The following is an 18,821-nucleotide window of genomic DNA, read 5'->3' as shown; positions in this document are numbered from 1 at the left end:
GTTTCCATCCCAGTGGAGACTACATTTCTTTTCTCCGTTCAAAGACAGGGAACTGATTTATTGCCAAGGATTTATTATTTATCCTGATCAAATATTTTGACATCATAGCTAATCGAACCCAAGCAGACAAGTGACCTGTCCGGCCCTAATTGTTTGTGTTCCTTGACTGGTTTCATGGGAGGCTAGGTATCAAATCTTAGACTTGGGGGAAGTCACTAAAGCCAGCATTTCTGCTATTGAGCAAAAAAAAAAGCCAACTCCCTTAGTGGAGCCTAGAGGAACTGCTTCACTTTTCTTCTTGTGAGGTGCAGTACCAAGCAGTACCTAGCATGTTTCAGCTGAGGATGAAATTGATGATCTGTCTCATTGTTGAACTGGCCTATCAAGCTGACTTGCTTGTGAGCCTCATATTCACATTCAGTGCAGCTCTGAGCCTTCCCTCTGCTGCTTAATTTATTTCCGAGAAGGCCTCACACAGTCTGTTCCCCAGGCATGTACAGCTGGAGTAGCCCAGGTACGGCTGAGCGTCTGGAAGCAGGTTTATTTTTTCTGTTTTTTTTCTCTGTATGCATTTTAGCTCTCCCTGCTGCACCTGTAGCTTTTTGCAGCATTCTACGATTGCTGTAACACCTTGAACAAGCAGAACACATGAAATGGACGATGCAGGTTTTCAGAATCCATTTTTTTGCTTCAGGCCATCTGTTTTTTTTTTAATAAACACGTTGAAAACTTGCCCTTCAATTAGTCTTCGTGTGTGCAAGCCAAGTGGAAATTAATGTACCTAAGTAACAAGGTTCCCCAGAGGCTATGTCTACCTGGATTCGGCTGCAGTTTTATTAACAATAATTGGAAAAGGAAAAAGATTGGAGAACAAGTGCGTGCCACAAGGTCTAATTTTGCCCAAACATGTTCTAATTAAATTCCAAAGCCTGTGCACGTCTTAACAAGCCTCCCGAGGAAGCGGTCAGTCCCACAGCCCTGCAGCGATCAGACGAATCCCCGCCGCCATGGCAACTTGGTTCAGTACTAGCGCATCCACAAGCGGTGTGTCCTTAACACACGACCGGCAGGTCACATGGCCCCTCTTTGGGTTTCGGTTTTCACATTAGCTTGGATCGGGATATCGTATAACCGGAAAGCTCACTCATGCCCTGTATCTGGAGGTCAGTCACTCATTACAGAGGGATATATATCCCCTCATCAGACTACATTCTGTGAACCAATACGCTCTTCCCTAGAGAAATGCAGAGCCAAGTCCAACAGATTGACAGCAGTCAGTGGTCTAAAAGGTTTTCTTACAGCAGCTCCATCGGGAAGTATTTCTACACAACCAGCTGCCAGTTTATTGTCATGAAATAACTGAATGGTTTCGTGGATAATGAAACATGAAGCCACCTATCCTCCCAAGGTATTGCTAAAGGCAGTAAATTACTAATTTTAAGTAAACCTGTCACTGGATTTCACTAAATTAATCTTTTTTCCAAATGCTGCTTTTACAGAGCTGGAGAAACCCTTTATTTATATACCTTGTTTCTGCTGCTTAGCGCACACATTGCCACCTGGTGGCCAGACGTTACATATGTCATATAGGATCAATTTAAAGAAAGCAAATCCACTTTACTGTGAACTCCTACAAGTGTACAATGTGCATTGTCAAATACAGCAATATCCTGGGCAGGTTTAGCATCTCCATTTCTTGAAGATCATTGAAAGTCTGTGTTTTTTTTTTATCGGCAAGCCGTCAGTGCCTAGTTACCACGCACCTTCATCCTGTCATGCATATGGCAGGGGGATTTCAAAACAAACTATTAAAACAAGCCGAGAAAGACCAGGCATGTGTGGAATTATAGGCTAAAGATTCCAGGGCGAATGTGAGGTAAGGTGTTGCCAGGTACATGTCTGTTTTGAATCTTGATCTTTTTAACAAGCACATAGGATTCTGCTGTTTTGTGTTTTGTTAGTCGTGATGTGCTGCCTCACGAAACTGTGCTTGTTCTGAGTCCTTGCCTTGCCTCTGGAGGGGCTACTTGGTAAACAAGGCAGCATCTCCGATGATTATCCCTGAATATATCACTGAAAATAATTAACTCCCCACCGATGTTGAGAAGCTAGACACATGTTCTCTCTCTCTCTCTCTCTCTCTCTCTCTCTCTCTCTCTCTCTCCCCTCTCTCCTTCATCATATATATATATATATATATATATATATATATATATATATATATATATATATATATATATATATATATATATACCCACACACACACACACACAGAGCTCTGGAAAAAATTAAGAGACCACTTCAAAATTATCAGTTTCTCCGGTTTTACTTATTATAGGTATGTGTTTGGGTAAAATGAACATTTTTGTTTTATTCTATAAACTACTGACAACATTTCTCCCAAATTCCCCCCAAAAATATTGTCATTTAGAGCATTTATTTGCAGAAAATGACAACTGGTCAGAATAACAAAAAAGATGCAGTGTTGTCAGACCTCGAATAATGCAAAGAAAATAAGTTCATATTCATTTTTAAACAACATAATACTAATGTTTTAACTTAGGAAGAGTTCAGAAATCAATATTTGGTGGAATAACCCTTGGCATGCTCTCCAACAGTCTTTCACATTGATGTTGGGTGACTTTATGCCACTCCTGGTGCAAAAATTCAGGCAGCTCGTCTTTGTTTAATGGCTTGTGACCATCCATCTTCCTCTGGATTACATTCCAGAGGTTTTCAATGGGGTTCAGGTCTGGAGATTGGGCTGGCCATGACAGGGTCTTGAGCTGGTGGTCCTCCATCCACACCTTGATTGACCTGGCTGTGTGGCATGGAGCATTGTCCTGCTGGAAAAACCAATCCTCAGAGTTGGGGAACATTGTCAAAGCAGAAGGAAGCAAGTTTTCTTCTAGGACAACCTAATACCTGGTTGATTCAACTGGAAATACACTAGCTGCCATTCTGTTTCCTTCACCATGTTGAAAATGGTCTCATTTTGATCCAATAAAACAAACGGCTTCTATTAATTGTTTGATCCTTAGCAACGACTTGCAAGAAAGGCATTAAAACGGAGGCTGTGTTTATAAACTGTACGAATACAGTCATCATTGTTAACACTGTCTGCAGGGACAGTGAGTATCTCCCTGGGATCTGGGCTGGGCTGGGCTGGGCTGAGCTGGGCTGGAGCAGACAGGACTGGCAACCCTTTAAATAGAATTTCAACCCTGACATACAGCATCACAGCTGACTAATGGGTACCTAAGCAAAGACCTTCCACAGACACAAATACTCTAAAGAGACCTACACTCTCAAATGCTGAGCTTTCATAACTTTGGCTGACAAAGCCCTATTTAAATCATCCAGTGTCTCAGAGAGAAGAGGGATGGCCTGGAGACTGCACTGCAATACCCTCACTCTTTCTGTTTGGTTTTGTGGTCCAACCAATAACACAGGAATAAACCAAATCACACTCTAAATATTCCCAGTTGAAGAATATTTTTATTGAGGAGTGGTAATTAACATACTGACCCGTTTCAACAGCCACGTCTTTTTCAAGGGAATTCTCACCATAAGCAGTTACTCCCCTCGCTTGTGATGGGCATTCCCCAGGTATTGTGGGGTTTAGCAGAGCTGTCTTTTGATTTTGTTCAACCAAAAGAACAAGAACACATCTGCAGTGAAAAAAACAAAGACCTGTTAAAAATAATACTGCTTCAAGCCATCGAGACTGAAATAAACCTCCGAGATTTGAAAGAAATCTCAGTGTAGTTCAAGATGGCAATCAAGGAACATTGCATTGAAGAACAATCAGCCTCTTTGCATATTGCAGGATCGGTGCATGCATGCTCTCTGTGCTGAAACTAGCGAGTGAGCTTCTGGGATGAATAGTAATAAGCCAGCATACTCTCCACTCCTAAGCAGCCCTGTGGGATTACTTGGTCGTTTATTTTGCTGTCTATTGTTTGTAATTCTTCCAAATGCCAGCAGTGTAAGGTAAGGTGGATAAGTGCCCTCAGGATTTAAACCCAGTGGATTGAAAGGTCTTCGGAACTAATCCCAGAGAGGTGATCTTGAACTGACCCTACAGTCCGGTAGGGAGGGGCTTCCAGGAGTTATGTGGGATCATCAGACTTGTGTTTGCAACTGCTAAAAGCACTTATTATGTTTATAGTGCAATTTTTTAAATCAATGTGAAATTGCACTGACATTTCAAGTACAGCACTTTTGGTTTGTCACACATCTCATAACATGTTATGAACACTGAATATGCATGCCATGTCAGTTTTCAAAGTGGTAATAAAGGACTTTAATTATGCAATGTTTTCTAGTCTTAGTGGTATGAATCCTACATAGCGTACAATTTACACAGAGCATTACAAGACACAGTCAGGTTAGTATAACAGGTAAAGGTTTATTTCTATTAGGATTGTTTGCAGGTTATCGCTGGGGCTATTGGAGCTGTTGCAGCCAATGGAATTCCTGTAATCACAGCAGAGACCCTTGGGTGCCCTGGCATTGTCTGTGAATGCACTTGCTGGGCCAGATGGCAGATAAGCCCCCAGTAACATGCTCAGGCACACCTGTTGTGCATAGTAATGAGGCGCAGTATGCTTTGCAAGGTGTTGCCTCCTTGATAACCAGGGGAGAGGGGAATGTTGTAAACAGCATTCGGAAAAGGCAAAAAAAAAAAAATTACTGCACTAAAAACACACTGTTCTCTGTTTTCTTTTTTTTTTTTTCATTTAGACCATCTCACTGCCTTTAAGAGTCAATGCTCCCTTTGTTTTTTTTTTTTTGTGTTGTGTTCATATTAATATTTTCCCCCTCTGAGTGGTTTGGTGTTGTTTCTATCAAAGTGCAATACTGAACCAGGGCTTTCATGTCTCTACAATACGGCTTTTAAATATGAACCAGCAGAACTGAAGACGTGCTATTAGGAAAAGGTAATGCCATTCAGTTCCTAGAGACTGAAATATTAATACTTGCTGTTCCATGGCAGAATTCAGGAACCGTGTTTTCTCTCTTCTGTGTAAAAACTGTGGAGCGAGCTGGGCTTTCATTGCTAATTCCTTTAATTACTTTACACTCTAAAACGCTGTCCCCAGGGCGGCTCTGACCACACCGTTAAACTAATATGGAACAAATCCAGCTCTGTACATTTTGCTGTGTTGGTTTTGAACATTTATTTAATTTTATGTCTGCAATTTGAGGCAAAACATGAACCCTGAGGGATGAAGTCCTGAGTTGTTTACGTCTTTACTCCACAAGTTGTTCCTGTTTATTCACGGTTTATATTATGGCATTAGCTTCTGATATTAGCTTCTGCTGTGGGGGAGCTGTTATTGTGCATCACTGCTGCGTCCTGGCCATTAAAATATGAAAAATAAACACGCTTCGAACGCCCACAGGAGTTGTGTCAGTTTGAATAAATGGAGGGAATGCGTTCTAAAGCATTTGTAGCAAGATAAAGGGCAGATGAAGGACTCGCTCACTTTACAGGTTTAAAAGGAAGGATGAATTATAAAAAGAGCAATAAAATATTAATATTATGAAAAGTAAATCGAGCCCGTGAGCAATTTGAGACATCGTGGAGAGAGAAAAATAATCTGAATGCTGGAAGAAAAAGAACTGTCCTTCTTCTGCTTTAACTGAGGCAGAACTTATCATTTATTTATGTGTGTCTCTATGTGGAGGCTTAGCAACAGGCATCCAAGAATTAAATATCAGCTGCCCTGTGGCACTGCAGTTATTATCTGAGGGCCAGCTTCAGTGTTGTGATGGCTAATTAATGAACACTGACAGTAGTCTGAATGTGAATTACAAGTAATAAATAGAAGGCTCACTGGCTGGGAACTGCATTGCTGGCTGAGCTGTAAAAGTTTTTGCACACTTCAGCTGGCCTTTTTTATTTGTCTTATTTGTCTAAAATTGCTCATGTGCCCAACAGAATGACGTCTCTGTTACCCAGAAAAGACCTGGAACGGCAGCATCCGGATATATAAATATTGCATCGAGTTAAGCCCCACTTCAAGAGCCGTCAACCGAAGTGCACCTAAACGAAACTGGCATGCTGCGCTGGGTACAAAAATAAAAGCCACGGGATGGCTCAGGAGCTTGCTTCTTGTACTTCGGTCTGCTGCTGTTTTCTGTTTTTTTCCTCTACCGTTCCCCTGTGACATGCCAGCAGGCAATATTACCAAATCCTATCACCAAAACAGACACAGCAGTGAATCTCATGTGACTGTATTATCATTCTTGCCAATCATTCATTAACGATTTCAAAACAAGAGAACCCTCGCCTTTGACAACTAATTGTTGCAGGTTAACGTCCACATTGAGTGTTTTAAAAACTGTCGTACTGCCGTACCGAGGCTGTAAACGGACAATGCATTTCTTAAAGGCAATTACAAGTACAAGTATCAGCACAGCCCTAATAGAAGGTATCTGTTATGTCGTCAATAGTCTCATGTCTTAGCTGTTTAATATCCTATTAGCTCTGTATTGTTTGGATCATTATTTACTGTGCATCTCAACTATTGCAGCAAAAACATAACTTTCGAACCATTGCCGTGATTTCTATAGAGAGGCGACTCTGAAGCCTGTTTCATATACAGGTGGTGGTGTAGTCATGCAAGGCTCTGTGTTGGTCTTAAAGCATTGTGTGCTGATAATTAGCTTTTATTGCTGTGTTGAGACAATATGCGATTACTGTAGAGGTGGTGTCTTGGGGAAGTGGGGGCTGTGACTGGGAAAGTAAATCTTTTGAAATGTTTGCGTTGATCTGCAGGGGATGTAATTGCAGGATCTGTCACACAGGCTAGCGCCAGCCTGGTGGTGGCAAAGTAATTGCTTTGTGTTTAGCAAAGAAGGGTTTTCTCCAGTCTCCTGGAGCATGAACATCCATTTCTGAAGGGGATTTTGACGAGATGAGTTTAAAGTTTTATAACTGTAGGCTGAAGGATGCATGAGTCAGCCAGGGGCTTGGGAACATAGTTAAAAGTATCACGTTCAGAATATATATGTATATTTATCACATTGCCATTCTCTGAACAAAAAACAAATCTCATTGTCTGCTCATTTACTTGCAGCACCTGGTTACAACCAGAATAAAATATAATCATTTGTGGATTACTGAGTGTCTACTACTGTACTGACAGGATCAGCTACCAATGCCTGAACACCAAGGACTTAATATTCAGGTTGGCGTGCCATGTGACTTTGGCGTGTCTGATCCCAATCTAACAGAGAACTAAAGGGATGACAAACATCTCCAGACCAAGCCTCCTTGTGCACTCCAGTTTTGCTAATGTATTTTCAGGCACAATACTACCATAGATATCATTCCTTATAACAGTAATAGATTATTTTACATTACCAGTATAGTAGCCATATCTGATCCATTTGGGACCTGGTTAAGATTAGTACCGATCTGAAACTGTACTGTAATAAAAACCCTTTGCACCATCTTTGTCGTAAATGTCTTGCACACTTATCAGAGATTATTAAAGTTTGTTGTCTGCATACTCTGTTTACTTGCATTTCATGATCACATAGTTGGGATTATAGGTCAGTTCAGACTACCAGGCGAACTGTATTTATTTTTTGCAGAACTGTATTGGCATTGCTGGAATGAAACATAAATGCAGAAGAGATTCACTTGTACAAAACCCTTGATAAATGTTACAATGTGATCTGTTACTGAATCATAGACAAGAGTTTGCCATGCGATGTAGCACTGACTCTCCGCAGTCCGCGCTGTGAGTGCGTATGAAGACAAGGACACCCAGTGTTTGAAATCGCTCCAGTAAACACACACACACACCGTGCCTTGACAGGCTGTCCAAATGCAGCCGCTGGCTGTTGCATGGCTAAGCAACGTAACCAAGTTGATCTCAATTTGGAGCCTGTCTGCTTTTCTGCTTGTCTGCAGTTAGAAGGTAGGGATCCCCCCCAGCAAGGCAAACCTCCCACTAGACTGAACTGCATCTCATTGTAACACAAGCGACTCAATGTTATATATCCTTTTGGAGATGGCTATAACTCTGCAGCTCTGTGCTGCTGTGTAATAAAAGCAAAGTAATGAAAAGTTCCAGGTGAAGGCACTGGACAATGGGCAGTAATATTGTAACAGGTCCTATTAAAAGCAATGTTGCACAGTGGTAGTGCTGTTTACCACTGCTTCCCAATGCTGTATGAGGCTTTCGCAGTGAAAAACAAAGAGGCAGAAGCAGGCAAGGTCACTGGTCCAGCACAGCTCCTATGTGGCACTGAATCCTCATTGCAAAGTGCAGCTACTGCTCCTCTTTGTTGTAAGATTACAGTAGCAGAGAGCATGAAGGCAGGAAAGAAGAGAAATTGAGGAGGAAGGAGGGGGGGATGAAAAGCCTTTGTTGCTTTTAGATGAGATAGCTTCTAAGGGAGGAACAGAGGGTATGGAGGGAATGGAGAGTGAAAGCACTTAGCGAGGTGAAATCCTGCTAATGGAACAGGGTCTTGGAGACGGGTGAGCTCTGAATCACATGACAGGTAAACTTTGGAGCACTGACAGTGCAGCTCAAAGTGCCTACATAAAGAAAAACACACACACACAAAAAAAAATAAAACCTCACCACATACATGCAGTACAGCATGCCTCCGATCAACCGCAGATAGAACAGACACACACATTACACTTGTAAAGGAAAGTGCACACCCTTTGTTTATATGTTTTTTTTCTCTGCAAGACGCAGCTGCAGTCGGTAATCAGCTCGCTTGTTTGTACTACAATGATGAAGTGCTTCAGGACACCCACCTTCATCACTCAACCATCTTCAAGGCTCTTACATGACAGTGAATCATAACTCTTTAAGAATGACAATCCCACACTGTGTGCTCCATCCACGAAACGTTGTATACAAACGGTACTGTAGATCTTCCTCAGACTGTAGCCCAGGGGTACAGTAGCTTTTAACCTGCACTTCTACTGTTTGTGGCACTGGCACTGAATGTCTTTTCCAGCAAGATCTACAGGAGAAATTGGCAAGTTGTCCCTCTGGCATTTTCCTTCATTACTTTTTTCATTTTGTATGTGATTACATTGACTCAGAGCACACAATAACAAAGTATTATAATCTTGATAATAAAGGGAACACATAATGAAATATTGTTATATTGCAGGACTCGTGAGCTGAGTAACAAGTAAATGTCATTTAGAAAATCATTGATGATTCTTTGGCACTCATATAAAACCTGTAATCGCCAGAAGCCTCTTGATTCAAATAGCAACGGCATAGTTAGCCTGGAGAATATATTAAGGAGTAATATTTCTACTTCAGTGAAAGGAGAATGATCGTAAAATTACAATTTGAAACATACATTGTTTTTTCTTGCTGGTAAAGAAAAACAACAGCTATTTAAATACTGTCTAAACATGCCGTTTCGAGATATATTTTATCCACACTCCTGGCACAAAGTTTCTTGAAAGGCACTTGGAAGATCGTGTCTTGTTAATCATAACTAAATAGACCTTTCATCACCTCCTTCAGAAGACCAAGGGAGGTAAGAGTTTTAACAAAGCTGTCTGAGTTTAGGTGTTCACAGTCCTGAGCAGAGTTATGAGTGCTAAACTGTGTGCTGGTTCTTTGATGATCAGAAGACAGATGCCAAATACCCATCTGCACCTTGAAACCAGTCTGTAAATCTCATTCCAGCATCAAACTGGGACTGCAGCCAGTTTCATCTGAGCTCTGCAATGCCTTGCAATAAGCTCCTAGTCTTGCATGTAAATGTTTCAATTCGGAGATGGTCACATTCTAAACGACTTTGCCAAGGTGGGGGTTTCAGCCCATCCACAAACAATACGCTTTAAATAATAACACAACACAAATACAAAATAATACCTGTACACACAGGGAGGCTCGTTCATCTGTTCCTAAAATGTAATTTCATATTAGACACAGTCCTATTTAATTGTGCATGAACTGGGGCCTATAGTGTTACAGGAGGGTCTTGAGAATGTCCTTGGCACAGACTGTTTTAAGGAATCTTCTCTTGTACAGTTATTATTATTATTATTATTATTATTATTATTATTATTATTATAACACGTAATCCCTCCTAGAAACCTGTACATACGCAGTGATTGTCGGCACACTCTTGCTAATGAATTCTAATTGAAATGTCGAAGGTGTTTGTGTAAAATGGCAGAATGAAGTTGCAGACGGTTTAAGGACATTTAAAAAGTCGTTTTCAGCAATGTCACGCTCACTCGAAAAGCAGGGATCACAGATCTGCCAAAATCCATAAACTGCAGTCAGGGCTATGTCAGAAAATGTCCAGAATTCATTCTAATTGAGTCGGAGAGGGACAATTGCAGTTCAAATGGATTAACGGTTTCTAAACTCGCTTTTAAGTAGCTTGTAGCTATCTTTCATCCTTTGACCATTGTTGACATAGTTGACTGTCCAGAAACTGTGCAACCCAGTCCTACATCTTTGAAACAGAAGTCAAGTCGACAGCATTTTGGCAAAAGCCTTAATCAACGTCATTACAGTCTTGACTGAGTGTTTTAAGTGATGAAACTTTGAATCAGCCTCTGTCTAGTACTCGTTACTGGGATTGAATGTGTTATTGACAATTGTACCAGTGCTGACTGTCTTTCATAGTCGAGTTGTAGCTGGAAGCCTAGAGCTGAATTAAGCAGAAAAACATTTACTACAAAACATTTAATTGCCTAGCAATGGCAAATAAATAGGGTTTTACATATTTAGTTGGAGTGCATTTGAAGGTAAAAAGGTTTATTTAATTAGCAGAAAAACCTTTCTTGTAGTAAATATACAGAATTAATAATACATGGGATGAATTGTATGTTATGTTATGTGTGTGTGTGTGTGTGTGTGTGTGTATATATATATATATATATATATATATAGAGATATTATATATATATATATATATATAATATATATATATATATTAAACAAAGAGAAAATGTACCCTACCATAAAAGGTAAAGTTGCATTTTTTTTCTCACAAGAAAACAAAAATGTGATTGCTCTGGGTTTGAAATACTAATGGAAATGGAATATAAAACTGTTGCTTGTCATTGCTGTCAAGGTCATTACTCCAGTGGGAAACATTACAGCATCACATGAAAAGAAGATTGTTAAAGGCGTGGAGGGCTTCAGTAATGAAGCACGATCAGAAATGCATGGAAATTGAAAGCCACTTGCATTCTGTACACTGAATTATTGGAAAGCAGACCTAGACACTGGCTCATAGTAAAACCTGGAATGGGTAATGCTGCTATGCAGTAGGAATCTTATTTACATTTCAGCTTTATATTTTCCATACCGGCTTATAGGGTAACACCTTTCATTATCATAATGTTTTTTTTAAAACTGTAAAAATACAACAGCTATAGCAAGTTAAAACGTCTGTCATGTAGGTGCTACTGCCAGAAGACAAACCCAGTGACAAGGCGTAATAAATACCTCCAGGCATAGCTGGAGAGCTATTGAGCAAGCAGGAGATGTCTTGGGCCGAAGACAGCCGGCTCCAGACTGCATTGATCTCACAGTTTATGTTCCTGGCTGTCAGTATAAAATATCGATCCTTCCAGAGAGATGGAGAGGGAGGGAAAGGGAGAGAGGAAAAATGCAACATGTGTCAATGAACAGTGATAAAGTGCTTTACAAATCAGCTGAGAAGAAAGTGCTATTGTGCTTATCTGGAGTGATTGAGTGAGCGAGAGAGAGGGAGAGAGAGGTTATGTGTGCATTTCATTTTGCGTGTCCAGCATGGGTTGTTGTACAAAGCGTTTCTTATTTACCATTTGATATGTGTCCTTTGGTTATGAAGGTAAAGACTGTGGCTGTATAAAGGTCAGTCCCCATATAGTTTATACAGATGCTGTAATGTGGAATATTTACTTTATGAGCCCTTTCCCATATAATTAGAGTATAGGGCTCCAGTAGCTCTTCCTTCTTAACAGAAGGTAGCTAATTGTTTTATAATACTTTATTATTTCAAATCTGAATTTCAGCTGCCATTAATTCTGCTGTTAGATTCTTATCAGCAAATTCTCTCCAGGAAATTGATTAATAAGAGCCACTGAAGGAGTCAGCTCTTGGGCTGAGAGAAAGTGCATTAATGGAGGCGTGCCCCAGGAATCGATAGCATCATAAATCTGGGCACTTGTGAGCTCCAGCTCCAGATGGTCACGATTTATGTTTCTGCCGTAGAAACGGTGACCTTGAGCAAGACAGGAGTGTGAAGATATGCAATTACCAGGCAAGCCCAATGGAATTAGCTTTAAAATAATGATAATCTGACCTTTCCGTGCTGGAAAACTTTCAGAAACCGGCCATCATCCAAAAAGACAAAGTCTATACGGTTAGGATGTGCTGCCATTATACTGAACACAAGCTTTTAACGTAACTGTTGCACTGCCAGGTTCCAAAAACAGACCCCTCCGTTCATAACCTGATGCTGACACACACACGCACACACAGTTCCAGGCTTGGGTTTCCATATTTTATATATTAAATACTACATTTGAAATACTTTTTTTTTTAATGTGCAATATAAATATTATAATCACAAGTTATTACCTCGGGGTCACTGGAAGAAAACATTTGGATTAAAGCAAAAAGCTGCACTGCTATTGTGCTGTCTGTGCACTGGAGTTGGGATCCATTGCCAAGTCGACTAAAGAGCTCAGAGTAGAGAAGTCCGAAGTTTGACCTGCCATCAAATATTCAGCAGTCCTCAGGGACTACATCACAACATGTATCCAAACTCTATCCAAAGTTCTCCTTCTGTTGTAGATGCAGAGAGAGGTTTCTCCATAGAGTTGTGTGCTGGCAGTGGACCAAACAATCAGTAAAAGCACATTGTAAAGTTTGATGCCTCTGTAACTAAATGTACAGTGCAAAGCCAATGCAAAGAGGCCAACACAGTAGTGGTGTGGTTACTTTAAGAGACTGCAGAACTGTCTAACTCGTGTCTAAAAGAGCTGAGTTCTTCATCAATCAACATCAGTTTTGCTGCATTTTGGCAGTACTTCTCCCAGGAATACAGATGTCCTTGCAGTCTTTTCAAACACATTGAATACCTTATTATTAAAAACACACTAGAGGTTAATCAGCCATCCTTTGACTCTTATAATACAGTGAACCTTGATCTAAAGTATATCCCAGAAAAAAAAATGAGCTCATGAACTGGACACAGCAATAAACTTTCATATAATAAAATATCTGAACAAATACAAGACAAATATACTGAACACAGTATGCAAGCGTTTCCGCTAGACCCTTCATGACATCTAAATCACTAATTATCCTTCTTTTTTTGTTTGTTTCTAGCCTCAAAACAATGTTACAGAAGAAAGTCTCCAGTGGCTCGGTGGACTTATCTGGGATTCCGCTGTCAGCACGCGACGTCCACCGGGTGGCGTACTACCTGCAGAACAACCGCGACGGGATCGCGGCGGTGGACCTGAGCTTCACCGAGCTGCACGACGACCACCTCCTCATGCTGCTGCCCTACCTGGGCACGCTGCCCAAACTGACCAACCTGGCGCTCAACGGCAACCGCCTGACCCTGTCCATCATCAAGGACCTGACCGAGGCCCTGAAGGATGTGGGCAAGTTCCCCAGCCTCTCCTGGATCGACCTGGGCAACAACGTGGACATCTTCACCATGCCACAGCCCCTGCTCGTGGCTCTGCGCAGACGCTGCAGCCTCAGGAGCAGCCTGCCGACCATTTACGAGTACACAGAGGGGCAGGTGTATGACTACACCCTGGAGACCTCCATCGAGGAAGCCAGCCACTGTGGAGACGAGGAGGAAGAGGAGGAGGACCTAGACCGCTGGGCAATGACAGAGAAGAGCGACTCCCAGAGCTTCACGCTGCAGTGCTGCGAGAGGTGATGATCCGGCCTCTCCTTTAAGAGCAGTTTGGAAGAAGGTTCACCTCAATTTAAATTATCTGTATTGGCATGTCTGAGTTAGTGCCATACATCTGAAAGCTTGTCCCAAAATAGCACCCTTGCTTCACATCCAGTTTCGATACAGCATAGCCAGTGACTTATCGGGTGGTTGACCGTGCTCCTGGAGGCAAGGTAGAATTTCACTGGAGGATGAGAGATTTAAGAAGAGGCTCCCTTTAGAGGCAGGAGAGTCTTTGAGGGCAGATTGTTTAGAGAGGTCCATGAGAGAACCGCATAGTGATGGAGCTGCTAGAGCAGGATTTATCAGAGACCGAACAAGAATTTCTACTAGGACTGAGCCTGTCTCTTGCAGGCTCGCTCTGGCTTGACATTGTGCGTGCGTTCTGTTAATCTCCCAACAAAAGAAATAAAATAAACTGAACAGACTATTCAGGCATCAAACTTCGCAAAGTCAAGCCTTTTTTTTTTCTAAACGTTCACTTGTGGACACCATGCGTATCACTTGTGTAAATGTTCTTTATGGTAGAACATTGTGTGACACTATTTTCACGTGGTCTTTGCTGTGAAATCAAGTTAGTAATTATGTTTGTGTAAGGATTTTACTGGACACTGACAATCAAAAGTATATTTAACTATATCTTCATATTACCTTTTTACTTTGTCAGATGTTAAACACAATACACATGAAGGTATTCTCATTGCAGTTCAGCAATATAATGTGGGTCAGATCTGGTTTAACATAATTACTTATTGCAAAGACAGATGTGTCTTGTTAATTAAAAACAAATCTAATAAATGGCTCTATAGTCAGAGTACACCCCCAGAAAACTAGATCTACATTACCGGGAGCAGGTCCTGAAATCTGAACCAACTGTGCTGTCATTTTAAAATGTGTTTTTTTTGTTTTGTTTTGTTTTTTTAATTCTGTTTTTAGCCATTAATATTGCTTTTTCAGGAAGCCTTTTAGCTCAGACACTGGAAGTGCTAAACATTACATTAAGCGAATCATTGTGTTTTTGCTGGCTCGTATTCCAATACCCTGTCACTGATAACACCTTACATCTTTAGGTGCTAGGCTGTATCAATGGCATTGTTCCATGACAAATCTAGGAGTAACACTATATTCCCAGAAGTGTCAGAGTATTTCCAGAAAGTATAATTGCATAACAACCATAAGATAATTAATTAGTCATCATTTTTTAATACCGCTGTAATTTAACAGTGGGAGCAGGAAAAATCTTAACTGCAAGAGCCCAGTTTGGCAGTGAGTGCACAAGCAAGGGCAAATCTCACTTTTCATAAAGTATAAAACTAGCAAGAAACTTCATGGTAGCTTGGATCAGGTATGCTACTGCTCTGCTGCTAAATCATGCCCGCAGTGTTACAGAGCTGGCAAGGAACAGCTAAGGTGATTGTTGGAGCTTGTAAATGACACTCCAGAGTTGAGGGTTTAAGGGTTTTTGAAGTACTCAGTGCTGTGGTCAATGCTGTGTGAATATGACTTTGTGTTTCAGACTATAGCACGTTGGGCTATCTCGTGGCAAGGACAGTGGTCTGTGGGCGTTTGATCCTGACCGGGCGTAGCAGATTGCTGCTTCATTAATTGGAGATGTTTAAAAAGGGCACGGTTTTAAAGATCATTTGCGGAAGGCTGAACCATCACTTGTCACTGATACTTGCCACTGGGGATCACAACCCAACACTGAAAAAAAAAAAGACAGTCCTGTGTGTGTAATAAATCTGTAGTTGTGAATATAAACGAGTAAACCGTTTGAGTGTGGCAAAAGCGAAACCATCTCCCATCCATGTGAGCAGTCAGTGTATGTTTGTCATGAACTGTAATGCTGTATGTACTGCGTGTAACTGTCCTGCACACATAGCCTTGTGGTTCTATAGCCACTCCATGCAGTCATTTACTTGTGTATTTTTGATGTCGAAAATGGCGCGATGGCGTTTGAAGTCCTGATTGCCTGGCGGTGCTGCGGGATGAAATGAGGATAAGTTGGGTTGCCCATCCTTTTCAAAGCAACGACAAAAATGATTGGTAAGCATGTAGCCTTTAAGCACACTTATACAGTGATTCCTTTGGTGCCATCCAAACAATATCCAAACAATTACAAAAATAATTGAATACTTTATTGTCCTGTCAAGGTTTGCCAAATAGAGTAACTTAAGCAAGCTTTTTAGAGCAAAGACATTTTGAAACTAGGATTCAGTCTGAATCAGCTACAGACCAAACTGTAGCAGTGTTAACCCTTAGCTGGGCTAGGAAACACAAACTCCCACACACCACCACCCAGCAAAACAGGAGACAGAGAATTCTAATAATATATTGTCAATCGAGAGGGGTTTTTTTAACAGCACTTTCACACTACTGTATCTTATAGCGGTGCTGTAATTTTGGGCTGGATTTCAAGTAATGAATATGGATCCAGCAACGACACCGAACCAACCTATTAGCACAGCAGATATTAGTAATGTTTCCTGTTGAAAGAATTACACTCCAGTTAATATTTCAAATACCAAAGGCATTTAAATAACAGTTGTACCCTAATTAGTGTGTGTTAAGATAGACCCCAGTGTTTATTAATATTTCTGTAACCGTATCACTTTTACATTGCAGTTTGAAAATGCACTATTATGTGGATTATATAAAAAAGGGTATTTCATTACCGGCTGGTACTTTGTGCAAACCTTGCATCTTGTTATTGATGACCTTGCTAGGAGTCGGGTGTTCACCTGTTCTGGTGCACTGTGCACATCCATATTTGCACATCAGTAATTCAATGTAATGTAATAATGTACAGTGTCAGAGCTGTTTTGCAAAAATACACCCCCCACCCCACCCCACATTGGAGCTGCTTTATTAATTACACAATTCAATTAAAAATATATGAATAACAAGAACATTTTAAACACATAGTGGCAAATTGCTAATGCATGAACTTCTACCTAATGATCAATTCAAATTGATTTTGCTCAATATTGTGTAAGCCTATGAACAAAGTTGTACTATAAACCTGTACTCCGTATCTCACACTACCTACAATATAATAATCCGCAAATAATAATTTCTGCTTTCTGTAGCCCTGAATCCAACCGGCAAAGAACAAAAAAGCCAAACAAAAGCAGTTTCAAAAAGTTAATCAGTGAAACCAGTCAAGTCACGGACTCTAATTAAACAAGAGAGACTTTCTGTTTTTTGCCACGTGAATTTCGTCCAGGTGTCTAAAGTGTGACCGTGGGATGGACTACAGTTTTACTTGTCTCTGTGTTTTGGGTGCCACTGTTTAAAAAAAATAAATAAATAAATCGATAACCATGTCTGTGAATATCATTTGTGTGTAAATATACTACACAAATATAGAGCTGTTTTTAAACCCTGGTAGATACATATTTTAAACTGCATGCTGGCTGTTGTTTTTTACTCATTATTCTTGGTAAATGGACTGTGTGGCATTTCACATGAATGTGTCGGGGTGGCTCTATTGATGTTGTAAATTAGCCTGCACATTCAGCAGCAGAGCTTGCTCTCCTGTGTTTTCACACTGTGGCTGCAGCCCTGTGTCCAGGGTAAGGCTTTGGTGGAACTGTGTCGCATTGTATTTGTTTATGTTCTGGCTAGTGCAGGGGTGGCCGAAGTTGTTGCTTCCAGTCCAGGTCTTTGTTCAAGTCCTGTTCTAGATTGTTTAATTGAATCAATTAACCCTCCATCCACACCCTGAAGGAGCGATCTATCTCATTTTAACTGCACAGCCAGGATTGGCCACCCCTGGGCTAGAGCCTTCATCACTGTACTGATTAAAACTGCGTTGCATTTTACATTGTAGCCCAGTAGTTTTTCCAGCTCCTCGTAGACAGTATTTTGTAACCATAGCCACGCTGTTCATTTGCACTCTCCTCAAGGTGCCCTTGATTTCCATTTTGATGAACAGATAACGTTTGCTACAGGAAGGGCACAGATATGATAACGACAAGCGACTTCTTGCAAGCATCTCAGCTGCATAAAACTCTGGGGAATAGGCTGGAGTCTGAAGCAGAAATGCATGCAGTAAATACTAACTGGAGGGCTTTTACACTGCAGCCAGTGTGGTATAGCTTACACTGGATACAATTCCCAGTGCTCCAGTTACGCCAGCTGATTTCACAAGCACTACCATTCAGCCACCATTGTTCTTAAACAATATCTATATATTGCAGGAATATTGCACACCTGTATGGTCCAAGCTTCTTAAAGTTTGATATAAAAATGGTCATTACAAGCACATCACCCATAAAGCTAAAACACTCAGAGGTGATACATGTTGTCTAAATTGAAGAGTTGTATTAAATTAAAAAAGACTTCTTGTCATACCAGTTGTCATTGAAGTTACTTGTACAGCAGTAATACTACAGCAAAAGAGTGATGGAAACACTGAGATAATTCAATGACGATCTTTTGATGGCGATGTCCTGCACTGCACTGTTCTATTGCCTTCCTCTTTCAAACGGCCTAGCCTCTCTGTTGTCGTGCCCTGCTGGGCTCCGCTTTAGATCCCGAACAAACCCCAGCGGTGTGCAGGTTAGCAGCCCTGAGATTCCGCAGTGTCAGGCCAGGGCTCTTTGTTGCAGCTGATGCTAATGTGGCATTTCCGTCAGCCTCCTGTGAAAAGGTCAGTCTGTCCTGAAGCATCCCCGGACGAGAGAGAGGGGAACTCGACAAGCATTCCCTGGAATTTACTTCAGGGCTCGTGCAGTGCGTGATAACAGAGCATGGAAACAAGGGAAAGGTCCATTCATCTTTCCAATGCAGCTCCCTGGATTAAAGGGAAACCTTTGTTATTATGTTAAATACAAAACTGGAGACTATGAAAGACTTTCATTTACACCCACTACAGTAGGGATACTCAA

The 18,821-nt window shown here is 41.0% G+C and overlaps 1 protein-coding gene across 1 annotated transcript in view; it reads left to right on the top strand.

The window, feature by feature from the left end:
• Window positions 1-18,211, top strand: part of LOC121297564 (leucine-rich repeat-containing protein 75B-like) — a 29,574-nt gene extending 11,363 nt beyond the window's left edge. Inside the window, exon 4 of the mRNA XM_041223927.1 lies at window positions 13,344-18,211. Within this exon, the coding sequence (XP_041079861.1) occupies window positions 13,344-13,911 (568 nt within the window). The 3' untranslated portion in view covers window positions 13,912-18,211. The remainder of the gene's footprint in view (window positions 1-13,343) is intronic.
• The last annotated feature ends 610 nt before the right edge of the window (window positions 18,212-18,821 follow it).

This window comes from Polyodon spathula, chromosome 22, assembly GCF_017654505.1.
Source record: "Polyodon spathula isolate WHYD16114869_AA chromosome 22, ASM1765450v1, whole genome shotgun sequence".
In the NCBI taxonomy this organism is placed as follows: Eukaryota; Metazoa; Chordata; class Actinopteri; order Acipenseriformes; family Polyodontidae; genus Polyodon; species Polyodon spathula.
The sequence above is the reverse complement of the archived record's forward strand: the minus strand, read 5'-3'. Positions and strand labels throughout refer to the sequence as shown.